The 27,370-nt window shown below is 34.2% G+C and overlaps 1 protein-coding gene across 1 annotated transcript in view; it reads left to right on the top strand.

Moving 5' to 3' along the window:
• The window catches only part of CALCRL (calcitonin receptor like receptor), a 61,071-nt gene extending 56,877 nt beyond the window's left edge, over nt 1–4,194 (top strand). The window contains exon 13 of the mRNA XM_065750670.1: nt 1,694–4,194. Within this exon, the coding sequence (XP_065606742.1) occupies nt 1,694–1,915 (222 nt within the window). The 3' untranslated portion in view covers nt 1,916–4,194. The remainder of the gene's footprint in view (nt 1–1,693) is intronic.
• The last annotated feature ends 23,176 nt before the right edge of the window (nt 4,195–27,370 follow it).

Here is a 27,370-nt window from a genome sequence, read left to right as displayed (position 1 = left end):
CAAAATACATGCTTATCCATTAATTGGAGAGAGATTTGAAGGCTAGGCTATTAGGTGCATAAAGAATTTGTTGGATGGTCACAGCCAGAGGGTTGTTGACAGGGCTCTAGTCCAGGTGAAGGCCTGGCAGGAGGGGTGTCCCTTAGTGGTCAGTTTCTGGACTGGTTGCTCTTGCAGCCCAGAAGTCCAACAGTATCCTGGGCTGCATCTAAAGACGGGTGACAGCAGGGCGGCTCACTGTCTCCCTCTGCTCTGTTTGCGAGCCCCCATCTGGAGTACTGTAAAGAAAAGATGTGGAGCTGGTGGAGTGGGAGGGCAACTTTCCATTCAGATGTTTTAAAGGGATTTAAATAGTCATTTTGTCCTAAAATACAGATTTCTTATTACCTGACTTGATACTTTATATTTTCTATATTAAGAGTTTTGAGAAATATGAAGCCTTTCTTTAATCAAAGAATTCTTTGTAACAGACTGCATGCAGGAAGTCTAAAATCTACTTCCCTACATCTGTTTATTTTTCTTAATGAAAGAAAATAAAATGAGAAAAAAAGAAACCATTGTGTTATAGAAATGTAAAGAAAATACAGATGATACACTGGAGACGTACAGAAAAATCCTTCACAGTTATTACCCACCACAAAGTCAGTATCTAACTGGGTGAATCTTAATGTATATCTTGATGAGTGAATGGTTGGACTGGATGATCTTACAGGTCTTTTCAAACCTTGGTGATTCTGTGGGTGAAGGTCAGTTATTCTGTGTGTTTATAAAATCGTGCCTTTATTTATTTATTTTTAATGGGAGCAGTGATGTAGGGTACACAGCTGGATAAACAGTCCAAGCAGGAAAGATTCTCAGTGTCTCTTGCTAGTGGGTACAAGGTTTTGCTGAAGGGGAGATGAAGTACTCATGATCTGTAGGCAATCATTTGAAGAATATTATAAATATTATATTATATTATAAATTTCAAATACTTGAAAGAAGACATTTTGAATAAAACAGTAGCTATTGCCATTCTTAGCATTTCTTATTTGGCATCTTGTCTGAAAACTGATTCCATATGAATTTAATTAATGTGGCACTTCATCTATTGCACATGCTCAGGTATTTAAGCATAATGCAGGAGAGGAAGTCCATGATAAACATAACATCCTTGCTGTGCAGACATGTAAACAAGATGGGGCCTTGAGCTATTTTACTATCGTTATTTTTAACTCGGTTAGAAATGTAGCAGTCAGGAAACTGTCTTCCAAGTCATTTGATGAAGTTGCGGTCAGAAATTCATCAAGGCTTTCTTGTGTCAGAACTGTAGCAGAAATAATTTATGTTGTCTTGGCCGTGTGAGAATTTACAGTTGTTACAGTTGCATCCTTAATATTAAGGATGAATGTATAAATAATTTCTTTTTAACTGTAAATCTAATCTGTCCACAGGGGAGAAAGTAGGAAAGTATTTTGCTGCTACTTCTTCTATAAGCTAGCAAATTTGGTGTGAAAAGCACAAATAATATTTACTTACCTTTTAATTCTTTCAGAATATCTCATGTGATGTAGCACATCAAGGTACCCAGCATTATTGAGCCTTACTGTCTAATTTACTGAGACAATTATTATGGCATTCATTCATCAAATAATTATGTCCAAAGCATCTTTCCATGTGTTTGATGTGCATTTGTTTTTGTTTTCTGTCCTAGGTCCAAGCTGTTTTGCGAAGACACTGGAATCAGTATAAAATCCAGTTTGAGCACAGCTTCAGCCATTCAGATGCCATGCGCACTGTTTCCTATACGGTATCAACAATCAGTGATGTTCAAGGCTACAGCTACAATCATGACTGCACCAGCGAACATTTAAATGGCAAGGGCTATCATGATACGGAGAGTGTCGTTTTAAAATCTGAAAAGCTATATGGTTGACTGCAAGGACTGCCTATGCCAGTGTTCACCCTCATAGTTTATGAACTTGAAGTTTGATTTAATGACTTAATGGCCAGAAGATTTTATCTAACTTGGAGTATGATTTTCTCCTGAATGATGCAAACTAAAACAATACATTTTTCATATGTATATATACATGTGTTTATGTTTATTGATATAGTATGGACATCCATACATATATCTATCTACCTAGCTATATATTTTTGTGCATTTATATAAGCATACAAACTTTGCCTCTTCAGGTTCTACTATGTAGACACAGTTGGCAATTTTTTGTACAAAGGGAATCAATGTATGAAGGATTTCATACTTTCTTGGAAGTTTGTATAAAGACTGGGTTGTACTGAGGCCACTTCATTTGCCTGTAGAGACTTAGGATGTAAATACCGTACTGTATAGTCTTAATTAAACCTAAAACTGAACAAAGGAAAGTGGTTAAATTAGGTGCAATAGTTACAGCAGAATGTCCAGGTTAATTTTATGTCTGGCATTTGATTCACCAACAGATAGTCTAAGATTATAATAGACTTGAGATACTAATGCTGAGCCAGTTCTATTTTGCAACTATTTTTAATGAAGCATCAGAGATGCTAGTGCAAGTCCAAGATCCTATTTACTTGTGTATTGCAGCATAACAGTTTACAGCAAGCTCTGAACAATTTCATTTACACAGGAATGTCTTGTCCTCCTCAAGCGTAGGAATGCTGATGAGATCAGTGATGAAGCATTACGGAAAAGTAAGAAAGAGTACAGACAGAGTACTAACCTGAATTCGTAGACATCCGTCTCAGTATTAATTCAAACTGATGGAACTTCTCTGTGTGCTTAAGCACCTTACTCGGCTGGGAAAAATGTACAGAATTTGTTGTAACCATGTTATTCGTTTTCTTTTTCTTCTAAGCATTTCCATGCTTGATAAAATTATTCCTTTATTTTCTGGGTGGGGAGGGTACAGTGCTTTGAATAAGTTTGTGGCTTGTTTAGTCAGAGAAAAGCAGACTGGACTGAACACATTGTGAATGATATGTTACCTTTAAAGTGAGTGTATGAAATAGATTAATTATGCAAATTAATCTCAATTAATGTTAATTAATATGGTTCTTTTTTTTTCTTTCTTTTTTGAACATCCAGTATAGGATTTGTCTTTCAAAACTTTAAGGATTAAGAATTTTAATATTATTTGAGGGGTGCTTGATTCAGAACAGTTCTTTTTGAGGAAGTTGTTTCTTTGGTTCTACATGTTTATAAAGGTCTCACTGAAAAATGAGAAGCTTGTGCAGTACAAACTCTGTTTGTACATCTTTATGCTTTAAAGAAATAATAGTTTTCTTAAATGAAACAAAATGCTTAAGTAAAGGAGATGAATTTGTGTAAGTCTTACTAAAAAGCTCAGAAGTAGGAAAAGGTTTATTTTGCAGAACAGTCTACTGCAAAGTTGGAGGAGAAAAGAAGAGTGGATAGTGGAGCTTATCAGCAATTAATGTGCATCAGGTAAGCAAGTCAGAAAACTAAAGACATTTTTTTTGAAACCAATTTAATTCTAAGTGCTTCGTTTCATATATGAATAACTTGACTTTCACATCTAATCATTTTTGTCAGTAGCTTTTCTGTAAGCCTCATTAGCATAGAATTAATTTGCCATCTCTGTATTTATTGTTTTGTAGCTCTGTAAGGCTTCATGCTTTGTATTTAGAAGGAAGATGTTAGGAGGATGCAGTAAATATGTGCCACTCGCACTTTTTTTTAACACTTTTCTCTAGAGTTTGAACTTAGAGTTTTGTTAATGATGTAGTTTCATCATACAGAACCTCAGCTAAGATATTAAAATCAAGATTTCTGTTAATGTGCAAGGTTTGAGTGATGGAAATAACATGACAATCAGTTGGATGCTGTACTAGAGTAGTGTGAAATCAGAAATCCTGTATCACAGCATCTGATGATAGTATCTGTTGTTCCAACATGATTAAAAATTGGTTACAGCACAACTTGCTCTTTTTTAAAGGAATTAAGTAATTAAGCATTACATAAAAATCTTTGCAGCGTTCTGAAAATACTAGTAGTGCAGGAAATCCCTGCTGTGGTATAGCAGCTTTACACACATGGGAGAACAGATATCAGCTGGTATAAACCTTTGAGTTCCAAGTTTAGAATCAGTGGGTACTAGGCTGAGAATCAAAGCCTGTGCAGATGCTTGTCTATTGGAAGGTTCTTCACAGTCCTGTAAGGCATATTATATACAACAATTACTTCAGTGGTACCTGGTGATTGAAACCTGTAACAGCTGAGAATGTGACATGATATTAGATTTCAAATTCAGTTTACTTCTCACCTAGAGAGTTAAATTTAATAACCTGCAGCTGTACATCTTTTAATACGAAGTACTAGATGCTAATAGCTCACTGTCCTTTGTTGAGAGACACTTGTAATGGGAATTTAGAGGGGGAGATAGTTTTTCCACAGAAACTATCCTGCTTCTGGGTGGTCAGTCACAGCATGGATCTAGGCGTGCTTGTGAAAGGGAAGCACATCAAGATGGATATGCAAGAAAAGATTGGTGGCTGTACAGGGAGAGCTACATTCCCTCCTTCTCATGAGGTTCTATTTTCCATTGGAAAACGTAAGTTCCCAATTTTGCCTTCCTATCCCACCTGTTTCTACATAGCTAAGAGCACAGTCTGCTTCTTAATTTATTCTTTGTTTTGGTCACTATAAATTAAAATCAAATCTTTATGCTGAGATTTCTTCTTGTGGATTATTCTCTACTTTATGGAATATTGTGGTCATTGTCCATATTGTCTGGAATGGAAGAAAACTTCTAGGGGACTGTGAGGTTCTTTTCAACAGTCAGACAGTTATCTATTGTTGTTGTTTGCTCTTTTGTTATTTAGTGAGCATTTACTGCATCACTTTGAAGGGGCTACAGAAATGCTCGTCTTACATTTCGTATAAGTAACTCTAGCATGTTAGTTATGTATTAAAGGGAATGTCTATTTTTAATGCTACGGTCATCAATTAGTAAATGCCACAGACTGATTCTCCACTGCAGGGTCCCTTCAGTTTATTATTATATGTAGATGTTTCCAGCTATTCTGTGTATTTTCTTTTTTCATTGTGACGATCTCCTAGAGTGCTTGGCTGTAGAAACGCTGCAACACGTCCCCCTGTTCATGTAATGAAACATTTGGGCTGGAAACCCGGTAACATTCAAGTATTGTACGTTGTAAATAAGATTAATAGAAGCTATAGTATTGTATTTATTGCTTCCACTAAGAATGAAATAGAAAAAAATGTGAAAAGTCATTTTTTGGTTGTGCCTTATTGTTACTTCTTTCATATGAGTCAGCGTGCATTTTACTTGCAGAAAGAAGTATTATGTTTGCAATCAATAAAATATTACTACGTTTATGCAGATTTCATGCTCTACTGTGGAAATAACTTTCACATGTATATTCAAATATGGAAATAGGCTTTCAGTGATGCCCGAACTGTTATTAATGAAGTATTAAACTCAGGGAAAAACTAATCATTTTATAATAATAATTAGTAAGTATATATATAGTAACTAATAACTATATATATAATAACTAATAATTATAATAATAAAATAGCTAATAATTATTTAGTATTTGTTTGTTTACTTGGTGTTTAAAATTTTCCTTGTACTGTATAGTAGTGTGCTGCATTTCTTGAGGAAGCCTACACAGATTTCATTAAAAGATGGCTGCTCTTAAAATTCTTTACTAAATAGCTTAATATTTACTAAGAAAAAAATTCTATCCAATCACAAACAGACTAGAGACTAACAAATGCATCTTTTCTTTCCTTTGACGTTCGACCTAACCCCAACCAAATAAGTTCAGACTTGCTTAGCTGTGCAGAAGCTGTTTTGTTCCATCGAGACCAGCAACAAGGCAAGTCATAGAAGGAATGAATGAGTTTTTTGGTTGACTTGTTTTTTGTGTCTGTGTTTTTTGTCGTATTTTTTCCCTTCAGATGGAGTTGAAGGTGTCTGTACAATAGTACGAATGACATACTTGTTTTAGATCTGTATAATTGTGTTTCTTGGGTATTCAATAAGAGCTTACTTTTAGATCATTGGTTACCAGTGTACAATTGCTAAACTACTGGAAGTTCCCAGCTGATGATCATACAACAGAAATATTGATAGAAGCAATGAATGTTTTTATATTGCAACTTGAATTACTACTTACCTTGTTACACCTCAGCATGCACACCAGCCTTTGAGGCGTAGGGGCATAGCAGTTCTACTGTGGAAGCAAGTACAGTCACGCTGGGCTTAAGTACAGTGAAAATCACATCCAGCCATCTCCTTCCATGCGCAGTCTACAGGAATCCTGGTGAGCTTGTTCAGCATCAGAAACTGAAAAGGTGGGTGTTCCTTATGCATGACCTTATCTGCCTTACCTCATTCTAAAGTGAAGCATATATGCTGCAAGAATTTGTTTATTTGTAAAAATAAGTTTCCCATCTGGCTGTTAAAAATCAGGCAAAAAGTTTTAGATCATACTTAAGCTGTCTCCATTGTTTTCCATTTCCAAATTCTACTCTCAGACGTTGCGTTTGGGTGAACTGCAGGTATGGCTCATAGCTCAAGTGCCAGCACGTCTCATTCAGCAGAGTTCTTTTAAAAGGCGTATGGGAAATTTGCATCTAGGCACGTTACAGGTCTTAGATGGGCAAACAAGCATCTTGCTTGTTTGCTATTAGCTAGCTTATAGCTTTGGGAAGGAGTACATAATCACATTTAGCCTAAATTCAGAGGTTTTGTTTACTAATTGACATATTTATAGTTTCCTCGTTATATTAGAAGATTAAAAAACTAAAATGGCACAAAAAGCAATTGGAGGGGAAACAGTAAACTATAACTGATCAAAGGCTTTGCAACTCTTACAGTAATGTCCTATTATCCTTAACTTGTTTTCAGGCACCAAGTAATAACCTGACAGAAATGGGCTTAAAAATCTTAATTTCTGTTTGTTTGAGCTATGATACAGTATTTGTAGCTTATTCTAGTTAAAACTTAAAAGTTCAATTCCTTTCATAGAATCTAGTTTGCGTGAATAGCTATAATACCTATTATATCCTTGGCTATATGCTTTGTAAGATTGGAAGATTCATTCATGATTCATTCAAGATTGTTTTGCTGCTGTTCTATGTACTGTAGCTACAGAATTCAAACTCTTACGTATAAAGATTTCCTATGCTTTTATAAAAATAAATAGAAAAAGATATATATAGTATAAATATATAAATATATAAAATAATTATATAAACATATAAAATAAATATATTTCTATATTAAATATAGCTATGTATTTATGTAATATATTAACCTGCTTTGGCAGGTGGGTTGGACTTGATGATGATCTCTTGAGGTCCCTTCCAACCTCTATGATTCCATGATTCTACAACTGGCTTTTTCTATTTATGTTTAACATATAAATATATACCAATATAAATATATATATATATATAAATTTATATTTATTTATCATATTATTATATAATATTGTTTCAATATATGAATATATTTATCATTACAAATACTACATAATAAATTATTATAAATTATATATTTTCATTATATATTCATATATAAATATAATATTATATTTATTATATTATTTATTATATCATATATATTTATATATTTAATATATAGCATATATAGATATATTTATATCTATTTATTGTATTATATAATAAATATTTTTATGTAGAAATATTATATAATAATATAATGTATAAAATATATAATCTATATATTATAACATATATAATATCATTATATACATCATATATTATATCAAAATTATGTATTTATTATTGTATATTTATAAATAAATATAATGTCATATTTATTATACTTTTAATTATATTTATGCATACATTAACGTTATTTATATATTTAATATAAAGATATATTTAAATAATTATATTTTTATTAATTTATTATATGATATTCACATATATAACAAATATCTATATGTATATATTTATATGCACACATGTAATATAATATTTATTATATTATTATACTTATTGTATATTAACAAATAATACATAGATATATATTAATATATAGATTTATTTGATTTCTATATTTATTATATTATTCATATATAGAATATAATTTCATAAACTAAATATTACATAAATATACATCATATAATATAAATATATAAATATAAATAATATGAATTTTATAATTTATAAAATATTATATTTATGTTATGTATTATATTTATATATATTTAATACATATATGTAATATCTTTATTTATTATATTATTGTATAATTTATATATAATGTAATATCTATTATATATATAACATATATAGTACAATATATATCATATATAGTATATTTATCATAATATAATCTATATTATTATTATATATCTTATATTTATTTATATATATATTTTCTAGATATACATATTTAATATATAGAAAAAGCCAGTTGTAGAATCATGGAATCATTGAGGTTGGAAGGGAGCTCAAGAGATCATAGAGTCCAACCCCCTGCCACAGCAGGTTCCCTACACCAGGTCGCACAGTCCTCCAACTCCAGCCCGTACTGTCTGCATTTTGTCCTTCCGCCCAGCAGTAGGAGAAGTGACATGATATCCACAGCAGCATGTGGATAAAAACATGCTACTTTGTGCCTGAAAGAAAATCCTGACAGCCACCTAATGTTTGCAGATGGGTACACAGGGATTCCAAAACTACTTCTATTACATTTATTTTAAACAAGGAAATTCCCTTACAGCACAGGTATCCATAAAATATTTTGCAGTGCCAGCAACTATACTGGGTGGGGTGAGAACAGAGTTCATGTCACTTGTGGAATATCGTTACAACGTGATAGCAATTCCACCCTCTGCAAGATATGAAGACCAATTCATTTAAAAATATTTTAAATGCTCTGCTAATGTACTTGGATAGTGACTGCTATGACCAGAAGAGTTCAAAGCAGAAGTTCTAAGCCAAATATGATTATCTGGTTCTAAAAAATATGCCAATAAATAGAGAATTCCCTTAGAACAGTTGGACTAAATGCCACAGTGAAGAAATAAAGAAGCAAAACTGAAAGAACAACCAAAATACTTGTGAACAAGTTGCACTGTACTCTCTATTTATCAAGAGTTACTAGTAAGGTTTTCAGAAAGGACAAGCTGAAACTAAATGCAAAGCTCTGCAGCACAGCATGGTTTGTTTAGAGTAATGCTTGGTTTTCTTCCCCATTCTATTCTGAAAAAAGAGTGAGCAAGAGGAGAATGAGGGGAAAGCAGGTTCATGAGCTGGCATGCGTTCCAGTCTGCAGGCATCTGGCTGCCAAAGGGCACTGTGAAGACTGCACAGCGCAACGCTAGCGGAATGTCACCACAGAAGCACTGGCTATAGAAAGGTATGCTCTTCTAAAACAGCAGGGTAATTTTACATACATTGTATTTTGATCTTTCCAAAAGTAATGCTTCCTATTTATTTCCATGGAAAATACACCAGCTGAACAAGGGCACAGGAACAGAATTTGATAGAGCAAATTCTCTGTTTAAAAAAACAAAACCAAACAACTGCTTTTTATCATAGCACCACTGCTGGTGAAAATGTATAGCTACTGGCGTACAAGAAACTGCATGCCACACACACACACGTCTGTAGCAGCAGAGGTGAGACACTGTTGCCTCTACAGAAATGTGCCACCCATCACCTCCTTGTGCTGACAACCACTGTTTGGTCTCCATAAACATTCAGAAACTGTTGATGAATGTCAAAGGGTGCCATTTTTTCTGCACGGAGGTATTCAGTGACACACCTTTGCTTCAGCAGCACGTCAGTTGCCATTTTGTCAAACTGGCCCTCTGTTGCCAGCTGTCAGACAGCAACAATAAGAGAATATTGGTGGGAAGGTTCAGTTTCTACTGTCCTACCACCAACATTCCCCTTAGATGCTATAGGCCAGTAGAATAAAATAGGAAGCATTACAGAATCATCTAGTCCAACTGTCAATCCATCACCGCTGTACCACTAAACATGTCACTCAGTGTGACACCTACCTTTTTCTTGAACAACTCCAGGGAAGGTAACTCCTCCACTCCTCTGGGGAGCCTGTTCCAGTGCCTCACACTTCTTTCTGAGAAGGATTTTTTCCCAATGTCCAACTTGAACTTCTGGTGGTGCAATTTAAGCCAGTACCGTTACTTTTGTAGCAGCCCTCGGAAGAACACTAGAACACAAAATATTTTAACAAATAAGAAACAAATCTAGACATGAAAAACCTTAGGAAATTCTTTGTTATATTTCTCAAATCTTGCCTGAGCATGGTTCTATCTATCCATACTCTGTTCCTATACATAACATTCAACATTTTAAGAACATTTAAAACTGACTAAATGAACAATTTAGATTCATCCACAAAAAGTTCATGATGCATTTGAGACAAATGACATGTATGATTGCTTTTCAAATTAAACTCTTTTTATCAACACCAAACTAAAAATTTGCACATTGAATTGTAAAGTTATTTGTTTGTAACTATAATTTCTAATTACTATTTCAGTTTTTTCCCCCTCAAGTCAAAACTTTCTAAATGAAAGCTATTACAAAAGGGAAAAATAGTTTCTGGTTAAAGCTGTCTCACTTAAAGAAAAACAATATTTTAGGTGAATTTAACAGAATTCAGAAAAATCCAACTCTAATGCATGTTATATGAAAAAGTTTTTGAACATTGTTAATTATTGGTTGGAGATCATAAAGCTTTTCTGTATATTCAGGTTTCACAATCAAGTGACAAACAGAAAAATGCCACAAAGAGAACAGAGAGCTGAACACAGCACTATGGTCCCGATTAAAGCAACCTTTTGTGGCATGTGCATGCAGGACAGCTGTGTTTTCCAGCTCTGCTGGAGCTAGAGTTGACTAATAATGCAAGCCACCTGCTGACTAATGTAAAGTTATACTCTTTCTTTCCCTCTGTCCTAAAAGAGAGTGCTGTTTTATGCACAGAAATGGTTTGAAGGTCATGATAAGCTAATGACCAGCACTCAAGGCAAGGTTTGGAAATGAAACCTGATATTCTACAGCAAATATGTACATAAAGAGATATCAACTGTACAAATTATTCGGTGAAAAATTGAGCTTTAAGATAAATGCATAATTGCTTGACTCCTTACCTTGATATTTGCAAATTAAACCTGACAGATGCGTGACTGTAGCAGAACAAATTTTCTGAAGGTCCTCCATGCATTGGATATGGATTGCTGCCAAACTGGTGGTTCCTCTGATACAGTGCAGTCAAGATGATGGTTGTCGGGTCCATTCCTTCCAAAGGATAGCCACAGCTCTGCGTTGTGGATTGCACTGTAAACGTGAAAGTTTTGCATGTAAATGTATGAGAAAAAGAAATCTTGAATTAATTGTAAAGAACAAACTTTCAATCTTACAAAGCATATATTGTGCAGATCAGAAATACCATTTGTAATACTCTTACACCATTCCTTTTTTTGTTCTCAAGTATAATGATGCATGTGATGACAAAAGCATTGTTTGGTATATCACAGTCAAAATAAAGGAAAAGAGTAGAACTATTTTGAGGTTGTTTTTATAATTGTGCTATAGAAGGGTTTAAAACTGAAATTACTTTTCCTTTTATAGAACATATTGCATGCTTAGACTTGGTCTCAAAATCCACTTGCCTTATTTCTTTTTAGATATCACTAAAGACCTAGGAACACAAAGACTGCTGTGAGCAGACTGTCATCATGTATACTTCAGATTCTGAGACAACAACAAAATTCACAGAAAGCAATCACAGATGGCTTGAAAAATCATAACAAAACTGTATTGATATTCAGGGGATTGCTAAAGATACAGTGATGCTGCAATTTTTCTTATTCACAAAGTTCTTAAAAATCCTCTAAGTTTAGAATAATTGTAATACGTTTTTTCCAGATGCTGCAATAGGGTGACAACAATAATTAATACAGTTAGAATATCTGTTCTTCCTATACTTCATTTGTTTCTTGTTTTGTTTTTTGGTTTTTTAAGCAATTTTTTTGTATCAAAAGTAAGTAATTCAAATTCAGATATTTTCAAGGTTTGGACGTTGGCTCACATAGCCCTGCTCAGTCCAACCCTGTATTTGCCACAAGGAATAGAAAACATTTCTCTTTTTTGACAGTAGCTGTTTTTTCTTATTCATTTAAAGCTAATCACTTTTTCTTTTTTTCTTACTTTTCCCCACAGGGACTTGTTTGTAAGGCAGGAGTGCTCCTTGCTTACTCTAACTGTAATTAAAAAGGTGATTAGAAACATTTGTAATTGAAGTATAAGAAAACCTTAATGAAGAAATACAAATCAGGATGCTTCCACATAAATAAATAAAAAATACTGTAAGTAACAACGGCATCGTGTTTGTATCAGAATGTTAAAAATGTGTTTTCATTACAGATAATAAGAACAGCAGTGTATACACTGAATGTTATTTTCTTGTAACATGGGAAAAATAGTTTTGAAAAGCCGGTTAACATTTGCTGCGATATAATAACACCATCACAAAACAAACTAACAAAGAAAACAAACTTTTTTTTGAAGTTCTAAGAAACTATCTTACATTCTACACCTTACTCTGTTTCCCAACATCTTTCTCTGACCTCAGTATTTCACTGGTATTCATTGACGTGACCTCTTATTCTCCCTTCTCCTTATTATTCACCAAACACCAGTATCTAGTGGGCATTATACCACCAGCTGTCTCCAAAGCCTTGGGAATTGGAGATACTATTGCTCCCACCCAGCTTCTTTTTCCAACCAGCTGTGCAGAGACCAAAGGAGGAGAGCAATAACTATGTCACAAGTACTCAAAGACTTTCTGTTTTGGTTGAGGTACACTTGGCACAAGAACGAAGCTAGTAAAGCCTCAGAGAGTCTCTAACTCTAACCCATTTGCGCAGTGAAGTTGTTCTGGCACTGGAGTGTAAATGGCATTATGCCTTCCTGCAAGGAAGAATTCACTGAGCTGATTTTCTGGCAGGGGTCTCATCTTTGTGCTATGGAATCTCTGGCCTTCTCCTCAATCATTCCCAGTTTATGCCTTTTTAATGCTGTTAAAGGCAGAGGCAGCTGAAAGTTGATAGCCAGACAAATCTAAGAATTCATCATGTTTCTAATTCAGCAGAAGCATGAAAAAAATAAAGCATAAAATTACTAACCATTTGTGGATGGTATGAACATTCTGAAGGCCAATGGGAATACTTCAAATATGCAAAGACAACAGTAGCATGCCAAGCCTTTGGAGCAATGTTACATTCTGCACCTGTGTAGCATGGAAAGAAATAATATAATTAAAAAAAAAAACAAAAACCAAACACATGTATAGCATCTAAGTGATGTAAAAACTACAGTACCAGCTCTTCTATCAAAGAAGAGTACTTTACTTTAAAATATTTATTTTAAGATTTGAATATTCAATTTAAGAATTGAATACAACTCTTACCTGCAGACATAATCCATTCCCTCTCCAGGCCCACACATGCTATTGAGAGGAAATGCTAATAGTAGAGGAAACTTCAACCTCCATTTCAGCACAGTGGATATTGCACCTATGTTTAAGAAAAAGGATAGGGTAATTTTATGTACACTTTTTCCTTTCCTTGAATTCCACCTGTCCCTTCTTCTGTTCACAATAGAATATCATCTAGCTTTTACTACTGCAATTCTACATGAATATTTAGATGTCCAGTCCAGTTCAATGGGTGCAAAGCTAAAGAAATTATTCCTATTTCTGCTAAAGCAATGTTTACTGGCACAGTTATTAACCATACAGTTTCTAGACTGGACAAGAAGGTTCCCACAGACTTAAGTCAACCATTTTAAGCAAGATGTTAAGACTAACTTAACTGGCTAGAAGTAAGTAAAGCCATTTCATAGGCTGAAAATATTTCTTTAAAATAGCATGCAGTTGAAAGCAATAATATACAAATGCAATAAAAGACTAGTTTAGCAATGTTTCATTTTAAACGATAAACTCTACAGAAATAGCATGGTTATGAATTAAATAAATGTGGACACGCATCATAAAATTAAAAAATAAAATTATAAATAAAATCAAGTTTACCTTGCTTGATTTTATCAAGCAAAGTTTTGAATTAGTGTGCCATCGCTTTTGCAGATCAGCAGGACTGAATGCCATTTTGGCTCTTAACTACTATGAGACCACAGAATCAACCAGTAAGCAGGATTGTTTTTGACCAAAAATAAAGCTACTTATGCAGTCCCTCACTATAACTTTGTAATTTCTGCACCATCTTCTTTTGAAGAACTATACATTTCTTTGTAAGCAACCATTAGAAGTAGCACCGAACATTACAATTTTCATTTACATTTCTATTATAATAGATAATTACCAGAGAATGTGAGCTACCACAAAGGGCAAGAATATGCTCTAAAGAGCAGTAAAACATATCATGAAAAAATCAATTAACGGTGCTTTGAGAAAACTCAAGGAAACCCAATATGCCAATACAATATCTCCATCTAGTTTCAGGGGGCAAGTGGAAAAGAGCAGGTATCTGGCCGTTGTGTCTACCGCTGTTGCTAAAATGGGGGCTTTTTTCATTACTACATCATTGCAATTGCTTTTAAGATATTGATTCTCCTTTTCTGGACACTGTGCGACTTTGAACCTTTCAGAAAACATCCTGCTAGCTGGTAACTACAAGAGCAAGATCACACTTCATTATATAACGGTGATATTTCAATGTAAAGATGATCCTGGCAGATGTTACTGTATCATCATCTTGATATTTTAGCTGTAAAACAATATAGCTAATACAATATACTAAATATACATGAAATTCAATACCTTATTCTGAATGCTGAAGCAGGCTGGATTTTCCCTGATGCGCTGCATCGCCTTTCAGTATAAATAACAGTTTCAAAATTGAGAACGTGAGCCCTCCAGCAACAAACGGATGTTGAGTGCAGAACGCTGTCCTTTCAGTGATGACAGAAAGCGCAGTTCAGCAAAAACAGATCTTGCTTCTCCCCATATGCTCTGGTCTTGTCATTTTCTCTTTACAAGCTTCCTTCTTCAGCTGTAACTACTTAGCATGGCCATGTGACTGGGAATTATATTATGCTTCCTCCAACTATGTGTCATTAAAATTACTCAACTTCGCTTTTTGATTCAAAGTCAGTTCATCTGCAGAGTATTTTAACCGTCTCTGAAGTGCAGTCCCAAGAATATATGAGCCTCCAACCTACCAAAGGCTACAACAGAGCTGCTCCTGTTCTTCCAGAGTGCCAGAAAGCCACAGGCAGCACCTGAACGCTTGAGGTACTTCAGTCAAGATCCATTTTTACCTCTCAGTTCAGTATGGGGCTTATTGACAGTAAACAGATTCAGATTTGTCCTTCAGTCCACGCTGTCTCGTGTTGGATTATTCTCATGTTCTGTCCTGTAACCCATACAGAGACATTTGCAAGAGCTCTTCAAGATTTGTCCGTCCTGTGAATTTGAACAAAACCAGACATATTGTTATTCTTTTTCTTCAGTTTCCTTGCTTCCTCTGAATCAGCCTATATTGGCTCTTTTTAAAAGCCAAGCTGTTCTTTTCACCATCAACTCTTTGTATTAAAACAAAGATTTTATACAAAAAGCCAGTGCAGTTAACCAGAATAGTTACTCCAAACTAATTGTTCCAGAATGCCCCTTCTAGAGACTTTCCTCAAAATAAAAGAGGGTTCTGTATATTTATTCTGTTTGCTTTGCTCATGCTGGAATAAAACCTTTTCACCATTTTTTCTCCCTGAAGTATTTACTATGGTATATTTCCAAGTATAGTTGTTCTATCAGTAGCTAACAGAGAAGAAAAACATAAGGCTCTCCAACACTCCACAGCATATTCTGTGTCCGTACATCTACATTCACTCATTCACTATATTAGGTCCTTGAAGAATCTTCATTTAATATTTTTGTGATATAAAATTATTTCTAATGTACAATTGCCGCAAGACTCCATATCTGATACTGCCCACCACTCAGCAAAGTCATGATAGTAAAACATATCATACTGTCTAACCCCTTTTTTTTTTCTTCCAAAATAACCAACTAAAACAGCAAAGATATTTAGGTTTGGTGTAAGACAATGAAAAACTTACAGAAAGCTTCAAATTTAAGCCTTAAACAACAGAGTCACTAGAATTTAGAAGGGTGTCTTTTACCAATGCAAAAAAGCACAGAAACTGCAATCAATATTTGCAAGGTCAGTAACGCAGACGGTATTCTCAGGCCACTTCTTTTCTAGCTTTGGCTTTATTCCCATGATATAGTTCTGAACTCAATATACTTCAAAATATCTGAAATCAGATTCTTGACACAAGAGGCAACCCACTTGGAGACAGAAGAAAAAAAAATCCAAACTATTTTTCTCAGGTTAGTTCACATTCATACAATGTGATTTTTTTTAATAGCAACTGAATGAGTTACTCAACAAGCCTTCAATCAGCAAAAAGCTCTAGGCAACTGAACCTGTTAAAATTCTCACAGTGCTTTTCTGTGTGAGCCTCTGGCAAATTACAGTTTGTCCTATATCCAACTGAAACAGATTTATCATATAAGGAGATATCTGAAACAAATATATCAGGGAAATCAGTACCATTAATAGGGAAATAGTTGTAAAATTTCAGCTACTTGTCAATCTTACTTCTCCATCAAAGGTGGAATATGAGGTTCATAGTGGAATGGCAATAAAGTGAGTATTACAGACTACTCTCAATTTCCATAAGTATAGAACAAATGGAGTATTTAACTCCCACTGAAAAAGAAATGATTTATTTATTTATCTTATTTTCTGAATAACAGTTTCCAAATATTTAAATTCCGAAGGAAATACTGAAGGAAATAATTGTTTATTCTTAGAACAAGTTATTTACTAAAGAACTATTTTACTGGGATATTGAGTCATTATTTTTTGCAGACTATCATTAAAAAAATCCCTCATCAATAGAACAAAATTCCCTTCTCTGCTGTTTTGCCATTTTAGCCAACAATTCTTGGGTTTATTTTTCCCCTGATATTTTTCTTTTTTCACTCATTTCAAATTCATTAGATAAAAGCTATACTCACTGAACATGTTTTACTTGCTAATTCAGATGCCTGATTTTCAATTTCTGATTGATATGTCTATATTATAAATAACACAGCTCCCATCTACCACTGAAATCTGTTTTCAACGGAAATTGCTACTTTCCCTACCAGCTGTTTTCTTCAAGTTCTCGAGCCATCTTTTTCAGATGCTCTGGACAGATTTGTTTTCATTCAAACTCTCTTCAAATACATCATTTAATCCTCATGAAGACCATGTAACAGCTGTGTTGAATGAACTAATGAACTCTAAAGAATTATTCTTTAGTAGTTTATATTACTACCCTTAGCTCCAGCCCCAGCTGCCCTGATAAAGTTGACCATCCTCCCAGACCACTGCCATATTAGAAGAGGAACCATATTGTCAATGTTTCCACACTGAACTATTTCATTTATATACTAGATACAACAACACAGATGTAGATGGCCAGTTAACCCCTTCTATCATGTCCCATTTCATCTTAAAAACAATTAATGTGTACTTCAATGTTTCTCATGTATTATGTAGGACAAAGATTTACAACGAAGTAAGCTATTTAAATTTATCTCATTTCTGGTAACAAGGAAGATACATGCCACCTAAATGTCTTAAAAACAAACACATCCCCAGTTTAAATGATACACATAAATAGATAATGTTTAAGATATGTAATGATGTGCTCGTTACGCTCTTACAGAGTAAACAGCAAACTGTGGTTACAGCTTAAATAACATTATGGATTTTCTTCCCTTGAGCAGTAGTTTGAGATGTTATCAAGAAATCTTGAATGTAACACTCATACTTCGTGCAGAATCAGACAACTGCATGTTTGTGTTTTCTGTTGTTATCCACATCAGACAAATGCTTTGGACTCTGGCCACAGGTTTCAACTCCTTTAACCATTTCAGGTTTACATTCAAGCTTAATAAAGTGCTTCTGTGTTAAAACATTTATCTTTCTGCTCTTGGAAAAGACTTTGTGGGGATAATTTTCACAACAGAAATTTTTGCTTTTGGACAGTTTCAACCAACAGAGCCCTTCCATGAATCCAGACTTCTTTTCCCCCAGCCCAACCCACTTAGCTTACAAATCTTCTTAATCTCATCACAATTGCACTATAATTTATTAGTGTCTGTACTGCACAAGATGCCGAGTTCTGCTTACAGAAGTACAGTGCCAGCATTCTTGTTGTCCCAGTAACATAACTGACTAGTCACTAAGACTTCTGTCCAAATCTCAGTCCATTGCAAAACAGCAGTGTGAGTCTGCTGAGTAATGCAGTCAAACTAAGAAAAAATGTCTCCACAGAGGCCACCATACAAACCAATCCCTACACACAATTAGTTAAGGCAGGCAAGGAAAAATACTTTGACCTACTAATACATTTATACACACTCTTCTTTCTCAGAAGTGAATTATTAGATCCAGCAACATAAATTACGTGATCAATTAATGATTACCTGACAATTCTGTTTCTTTCCGAAGTTGTTCTGAGCTTCATTGGAGGTCTCTGGTTTTCACTTTGCAGTAACCAAATCCTTCTGATGTCACATTCGCTTCATGTCGTGCAACACACCTGAAATACTGAAGAGAACATGAACTGCAGCCTTCTGTAACAGAGTCCAAAAGGCCACAAACTTACATTCTGCTTTCGTATTTAATTTAGAAAAGGAACAAATATTGAAAATTTTGCATTAAAAACTATATTCGGAAAGATAGATAAAGAAGCATTTAATTAAATATTTTGAATCTTAATATACAAGGCACTTTTAATGTTTTTGTCCTCCCCCACAGCAAAGTATATACATTTTTAATTCTAACAAATTATCCTAAATACTCAACTATAGGCACAAGAGTGCTAAGATCTGTTTAAAGCTTTCTTCATGTTACCTAGAGAATGGGTACAATGGTACAAAACCTGAAGGTACATACAAGGAGATGCTTCTTAAGAAAGTTGGAGAAGCTACATAAGCTTATAGTTACAAATAACAGATGGTTCCTACATTTTAAATTATTAAAAATACAAGTTATTTGCATCTTCATCAATATACTATGAGCTTCTCAGTTGCATTATTCATAGTGTTTAGGTTGTGTGTTAAGGCCACGCATGGTATTAGCTAAAGCAGGCTGAAGATGGTCACTGTACTGAATTTAAACTAAAAATTAATTTCACACAGCGTTTTTCTTCAATCTGTACTATGGACAAATGTGTTTGTGAATTTGTGTGTGAAGCCAAAAAGTTATAACAGACACAAACACAAAGTCAAATTTACCCATGGGCATCAAAAAGCTCAGAGAGATTTTCTCTGAGATTTTCTCTTGTGAATTTACTCCTGTACGGCTGTTTTCCTCTTACTGACAGCAGCAGAGTATGAACTCTGAACAGTGACTGAATTGTTCTGACTGTTCTCCAATGTTTTCACTATTTCAGTAACTTAAAATGTATAAACAGCATTCTTTAGCAGTGCAATTTCAGTGATCCAAACTCAGTATCTGACAGAAAGCAACAGAGGATCCAGGGGCAATACACTGTTGTCCCCAAGCTAGAGATTTTCTGATTACTTGACGCACTAGGATCAGCAGCAAAGGAATTTCCTGCAAACACATGACTGAGCTACTGATTCTGGAAATAGTATCACTGCCTATTGTGTGTTATATATTTTAGATGTACCTGGAATTTTTCATTTCATTTTCAACCTTTCATTTTCCCATGGCGGATAATCTTTCTGGGGGGTGAATCATGCTATTTATAATATGAGTTACTGAAGACAAGAAGTTGAAAATATATGTTTTTCTTACCTTAAATTCATATGCCTTCTGTTGAAAAAGCTGGAAAAAATACGTCTGATAATTGAATTACTGCGTTCCGTACTGAAGTCACCTCCTGATAAGCAGCCAACCTTGTTTTATAAAATAAATAAATGAGAGAGCTTAAATAACTCAGTCTTCTTAACTGGTCACAATTGGTGCTGTATTATTCTGACTAATACCAATATAATACTGCTGAAACCTCTAATAGTTCACTCCAAAATAACATGCAGAATTCAGCTAAGAATCCAACTCTCAAAGGTACTCCCAGCTTCAGTCTCAACTTATTTTTTTTCCTGCTGATTTTCTTCCATAAAGTGAAACCCCGATCAGGTGTAACAGAGTAATAGACTCTGCTTTCACTAAATTTTGTTTAAATACATGCATCTATCATTACCAAATACACTACAAACTTCTAAGTGTGTCATCAGTGACTGGAAGCATCGCTACTCTAAAAGGGGAACTAGTTCAGGAAAAAACAATCCACGCCAACAACACCAGCACCGAGAAACACACAGCTTCAATTTGCATCTCACAATAAAATAAGCATGACTATTTCTGCTGTCTAAAATGCAGGCCGAATGATACCTGCCAATTATAAGGCCAAATATAGGTGAATGCATGCGCAGAACTTTTGAATATAAATATATGTAATCAAAGAAAACACACAAACTCCAAAGCATCTCCAAAAGCTGTTTGGAAGTTCTATTAAAGCTGTTCCTGACATGTTACTGGAAGTATTACCACCCTCAATAAAATACTTTCATGTTCTGCCATGTCAATGAACCTTCGTAGCCATGATTTGGCTTTGTAGCCATGATTTGGCAAGTCAGACGAAGTAGCTTTCTTCTTTTCACTGTTACAGTAACTGTTTATCAGCGCTGTGACTTGAATTCGGTGCAGTTGGGTGCATTTTCTTTTTAATGTCAATAGAATTTATGGTAATTACAAGCTTGAAAACCTTCCTACAAGTTCTGCTGACTAGAAAACATTCAATTTCAGCATATTCTTCAACTTTAGAGGATTGATAATTGAGCTCATGCTTAAAAACTATCAATCTTTAATAGAAACACTCTTAAACGAGACTAAACACTTCTATAATAAAGGAGATGATAGACTCTTCAGTGGAAATAATAAGATTTGCAAATGTTCCTAATCAAATTTAACACATCCTTGGTCCTCTCCATCCTCTGTGGAAAACAGTAGTTCCTACCTAAAGGCTTTTCTATGCAGTCACTGTGGCACAAAGTCAGAGCCAGGCAACACAGCTTAAATTACTTAAAACATATGTTAAATCAAACAACGTAGCAGATTTTGTAATGAAGTGCTGTTTTAAGCCAATATGTGCTGGAGATAACACATCAAATTACGTGATTACTTCAAACCAGAAAAAGGCTGCATTTCCAGCTTCATCAAACGCTGTATTTGTACCTGACAAGATGTGATACTGAAGCATCCTTACCATTGTTGCTCATTTTAGCTTGATCCTAGATGACTTGCACTAGATGTGTCTCCACAGGTAGAGCAGTAGCTTGTGGATAATCTGTAATGGCTGGAAGAAGCAGCAGACGTAGAACATAATAATATTTCAGAAAACATACGGTATTGATTTAAAAAAATAGATTTTGTGTATAAATTTCTATAGAAAATATTTCCTAGCTAACCAGACTTCAAACAGGAAACAATTTCACTTTCTATGAAAGTGTGTGGCACTACCAATTATGAAACAGGATGTGAGAAACCCACCAGTGAATACAGCCAAGCAGTATAGGGAACTCGAGAGAATGAATAATGAAAATATACTGCCACCGAGTACATTTGTTCAAGCAGAAGGGCACTTACCATCATGCACAGCAAAGAGACCATTCTTAATTACTTACTTCCTTGCCTACGTTTTAGACCTCACTAGAACACTTTCACAAATACTACCGATACCATTTATTTCAATTTTTAAATCATTTTTTCAGTTCATTTGAAAGTATAGGGTATAAATTTCTGTTTACAGACATAATTTACCATCAGCTGACTAAAGCACCACACAGCTTCTGGTTACTGTGGCTGAGTGAAGGCCACACATAACAATTGCACAAATTCCAAAGGGTGATTTTCAAAATGATACCTACCTGCTGCTACCTGAACTGCTCTGGGACTATTTCTAGAGACTTACTGTACAAATACCTAAATTATTGCAATGTGATACTGCCTAATACATAGTAAATACTGAGAAAGTTAACAAACATAGGACTTTCCAATCTGTTTGCAACATAACTGTCACCATTTAGGCTCTCTCAGCAAATTCAGTTTACAAGTATTTCACTGCAGTAAGTGATGATGTTATTATTGCTGCTTTCTTTTTTGTTTTGTTTGTTTGTTTTCCACCCAGAACGCACACAAAATTGAAATTCAATTTAGTCATCATAATCAGTGTTTAAATGAGTAAATTAATATTGACTATCATTAGTTATTTCTAATCTATATTATTCCAGACTCCACAAAGGATAAGGACTAAACAATGTAGGAATCTGAACAGAAGACAGTCTATGCACTACAATGTTTACAGTTTTATCAAGAGAAAGAAAACAAAGCAAAGTATTTCAGCCAGATATGTTGACAAATTGTCTAGAATGCACACTTCTACATCAGTTCTGTTATGTTAGCATGTTGATTCCTAAGAAAATAATTATTAAAAAAAGAAAAAGAATCTGATTCTAGATAAGAAAGGACGATTTGTGGTCAAGAGCGACAAAGAATCGCACAAACAATTCTGAACATCAGTTTCAAAATTATTGCCCCTGTTGTAACATTATTGCATGCTGGCTCCTAGTGACCTGATGGGAAACATGCCAAGTTATCCAATGTTAAAAGACAAATGAACTACAACCTGCTAGTACCTGTATTTCAGAAAACAGCAAAATGGAGTTCTTGAATTCTTTTATTCAGGGTATCAGATATTTACCTGCCATCATCTGACAATTCCCAAGTCACTCATCAGAATTCATTAGAATTGTGCTTGATATCAAATACTAAATCCACCGGAAGCCAACTGTAGAGAAAAAGAAGAACCAGAAACCCTGAAAAAAATATGATTTGCTAACTACCAATTGAGTATTTACTTTAAAAGCAGAATAGATACACAAGCAACATGCCTCTCCAACTTTGCAGTTTAAATGTGGGACTCATTTTCCTTTGTCAAATACATTTTCAGTTTCTTCAGACTAGCTCAAGAAGAAACTTTAATGGCACAATTTTTCTCTTCCAGGAATCTGATAACTCTTCTATTTTTGGAAAATTAAATTTGTTCAACATATCACTCTTTGGAAAAAATATCTTTCATTGATTTGCTTCAGTATTCTCTTGCTTTTATCAAACAATAAAATCTCAATATCAGAGAGAATTATTTCTGATTTTAAAAAGAGTTTTACCATTTATAATTTCATTAGAGATGTGAGCCAATACATAAAGAGTAAATAAAAAACTTGATGAACAAAGGTTCAAAAACAAAAAAACGACAAAACCTGGAGGTCTGTTACCAACACATATCTTATTTTAACATTTGTGTTTATTTACTGTTAGTAAGCTACCATAGATGTAGTAGAGAGATCATGAGAACTCATCTGAATAGTCTGACTGTCATAGAAGCTGATAAAACTCCTTTAAATACTGCAGGGAAGAAAATATGAGGTTTGGATGGAATATAACAGTGGATAGTAAGGAAGAGACTGCAGTTAAAACTGAAGTCATTATTTGATAGTGGGGAAGAGAGATGTCCTCTGAAATATGCATTTAAAAAAATCTGTTCTCTGCCTTCCTTCTTACACAGTTCTGAATTTACTGCACCAGATTGGTAAACTTGCTAACACTATTTACAAAAATAATAGAATTAACAACCGATGGCAGTTTAAATGCTAAGCACAAAAATTTCATTTGAATCATCCATCAAAAAGATTGGGAATTATTTCAGGAAGAAAAATTTAAGTAATTTAACTTCTTCCATTTTACCACCTCTTGCTAAATAAGTCATTTTAATTTCTTTTTTATTTTTCCATATTATGAGACCATTACCAAAGCTCAGAATAACTTGGCAGCTCTACAAACATTTTCTGTCGTCTTAACATTTTCTTGTTTACTCATTACATCAATAAGGTTTTTGAACAGTGGTTTTTCTGGCAAATTAGCAAAATGATGTTCTTCAGATAAGAGATCTCCAGGGTCATACATAGTGCAACCAAAAGGTTCAGTTTTTGAGATTTTATTAAACATAACTTTAAACAGACAAATCCTTTTGACTCTCTCAAAATTATTCGCTAAAACGAGTGCTTAAGAGTGTAGAAAAGTGTAGAAAAAAAGATCCTAGAGAAATCATTCTACTCTTTAGTGACTAATAGGCTCTGTGTAAAGAAAGACATATTCACAAGAGTCTACCTTGGATATTCTGCACAACTGGTAAACAACTTGTCCTCATTAACAATCACGTCTCTGTGGCATTTTAAAGATAACCCAAAAATCATTTCACATACAAAGTCCAGCGATTTATGACTCCAAATCATTACTAAAACGGTATGGACTTTAGTACATTTTTATAATGTTCCTTATAATTTTGAGTTTCAATTACAAAAATCCTACTAATAAATTAGCAGGATACTTGGAAAGAAAAATGCCTTTATGTCAATTCATTTTGGTGACAAGAATTCATGATGCCGTCTCTCAGAACAGCCTCACTGGTTAGGTTTTGATTTATGAAATTAAAAAGGAGTGCTGAGAAGCCCAAGCATTTATGGAAATCACCCCAAGTTTTACAGCTGGTTTGGGCTTCTGCAGCTCCATGGCAGTTACCTGGTTTATACCAGACAAATAATTATAAAACATGGGGGTAAAAACAGCAACGTATTGCAATTCAAGTTTTGTCAATATAAGATAACACTTACCTGTCTTCTGATATCTTCAGTTCTTTGATTTTTACAGCAGCAGCTCAATGTCCCATTGCATGAGTAAATCTCGTGAGACTTGTTCTCATAAAGAAAAGATTACAAAGTTGTACAAAATTCCATAGGATATCATGCTTCTGAAAAGAAAAAAAAAAACAACAATGAAAAGAATTTGATGGTGAAATCTGCTCATGCCATATAGCAATATATACAGGAATTATGAATATCTTGAAACAACAGATATGAAACCTGAACTCAAAGGACTTTCGATTAGTACAAATTTTTGATAGACTTCACAGGGACTCAGAATACCACTCCAAAAAGTTGAAAGGAAATTAGGATATTTTAATGGTATTTGCAAGGCCTTCTAAGAATCATAATTCAGAGGATCTCACTTTGAGGTTAGCATGAAAAGGACTTCTTAAAATGGCTCAGGACATTCATCAGATCAAGATTCTTCACAGTAGATGATAAACATGGGTGGCTTGTAGCATATTCAGCACAGCATGCTCACAAACTGGATGAAGATTATGCATACAATCATAACGAACGTGTAAAATAATGTATTTCAAGTCAGATACTCCACAAAGAAGGCATGTAGGGCTGTTAATCCATTCTTAATGTGTTAGCTTTCAGTAAAAACCTGGCTTTGGCTTCTCCTGTAATGTACTGTGACTAGAGCCTGAGTGATCGATGAATATGAAAGAATAAAAACCTACTGTACTGTCAGTGTGAGCAATTATCTGTGGAAAGGTTTTAAGCTCATCTGGGACCTTTTATATTATGTATTTCTCCAAAGTACTGACTGTTTTTCTGATTGTACTAGTCACTGGAAAGCATTAATACAAATTTACCTGATTTAGCATGTCCCAAACTAAGACACGCCATTGTGGAATTATACCCTACTACCTTTCTGAATACCATCAGAATGCGTTGTAAATGAGCACAGCAAAGTGTTCTAAAACCCAAGAATTTATGTTTATTACAACCAGAGTTGAAAGCAACTAAACTGTCACAAGTTATCTCGAAAGTTACATCCCTTTTAATAAACACAAAGTTATCACAGGTTATGATAAATGCAAGTATTTTACAATATCTGAGTAGTTAACACTCGTTTTTTTTACAATGGAAAAAAAATATTGTAATCTCTTTAATTAAGCCAAATTCAAAAGACCACTCTCTCTCCTGCGTCTGTATTTAGCTACATTACTACTTACTACAGTCAGGAATTTCAACCCTACTTCATTTCCAGGGAGATCTTCAACTCAAGGAGTCGACAGATTGCCCATTTATTCCAAATACACCTGGAATTCTCTTGGATTTGTTTTCAGCATTTTACCAATCCTGTTATGGTAGCACGTTGATTCCAAAGAAAATAACAAACAAACAAATAAATAAACCCAGATGTGATTCTAGATAAGGAAGATTTTTGGTCAAGAATGACAGAAAACTGTACACATGATTCTGAACATCAGTTTTAAAATCATTGCTGCCCTTGTTGCAATGTCACTGCACTGGCTCTACTGAGATAATCCTTTTTCAGATGTTTTTGTTGTATCAATCTTTAGCAAGTACTACAGCTACTGTGCATATACACTTTGGGCAAATTTGAAGAGATATTTACTGTTTCTCAAGAGTGCATACAAATAACACCTTGAAACCCAGAAAATCACAATGAAGTTTAAATTTCTCGGGAACAAATCCATGAGAGCATTTCCATTACAATAACTCAATACTTATTTAAACAAATAATTTGGTATGTATTTCCACACTTAAGGAAGTACTGAAAATATTTTGCCTGTATGTTTTAATGAAATCTCAGACTGAGGTAGACAGGAAACAAAGGAAATAAATTCCCCAGATTTGAATTTTATAAAATTTTAAGCTGCACAAAATGCAATCTTATAATGAGAATTGTCAGGAAACATTAATATGATGAGTAGTTCTGCCTATTCTATACCCATGAATTTATCTATGCTTTTATTTTGCAATGAAACCATTGTTACATTGATGTGCATTCTCTGTTTGGTACTTTTGATATCAAATATATTTTTCTGACTCAACTACAATGAAAGCTATGGTAGAAAGTCTATGCTTAAAAAGTAAAGAAATAAAGCAGCTAGACTGAAGTCATAGGTTGTGAAAAAAAGAAAAATTGAAATGGAAATATGGAGCATCAGAGAATCCAAAAAGTTGTACTTGTTTAAGTAGACATTTTTACCATTTTCCAGTTATGATCATAAATACAATGTTTTCAGTGAATAATCTTAAACAAAGAAATAACTGTTACTGAAATGCAGAGATAATCTCTTTGAGAAAGATCTGGTAGAACAGGGGATAAATTAAATCCATATAAGAACTGAATCAAAATTCAGCAATAGGGAACTGTTTTCTAATATGGTCTAATTTCTTTATAGTCTGAACACGAGTAAGAGTTGACAACCCGGTCTTTGGCAAATGCTATTTGGAAGACCACAAAGCTGCTTGCATATTAGCCTCGACATCAGTTCTGCAAATCAATATCCCGTATTCCCCCTTTCTAGTGCCTAAGG

The sequence above is a fragment of the Cyrtonyx montezumae genome, unplaced genomic scaffold (genome assembly GCF_038088225.1).
Source record: "Cyrtonyx montezumae isolate F1298 unplaced genomic scaffold, pur_monq_1.0 scaffold_7, whole genome shotgun sequence".
Taxonomy (NCBI): domain Eukaryota; kingdom Metazoa; phylum Chordata; class Aves; order Galliformes; family Odontophoridae; genus Cyrtonyx; species Cyrtonyx montezumae.
The sequence above is the reverse complement of the archived record's forward strand: the minus strand, read 5'-3'. Positions and strand labels throughout refer to the sequence as shown.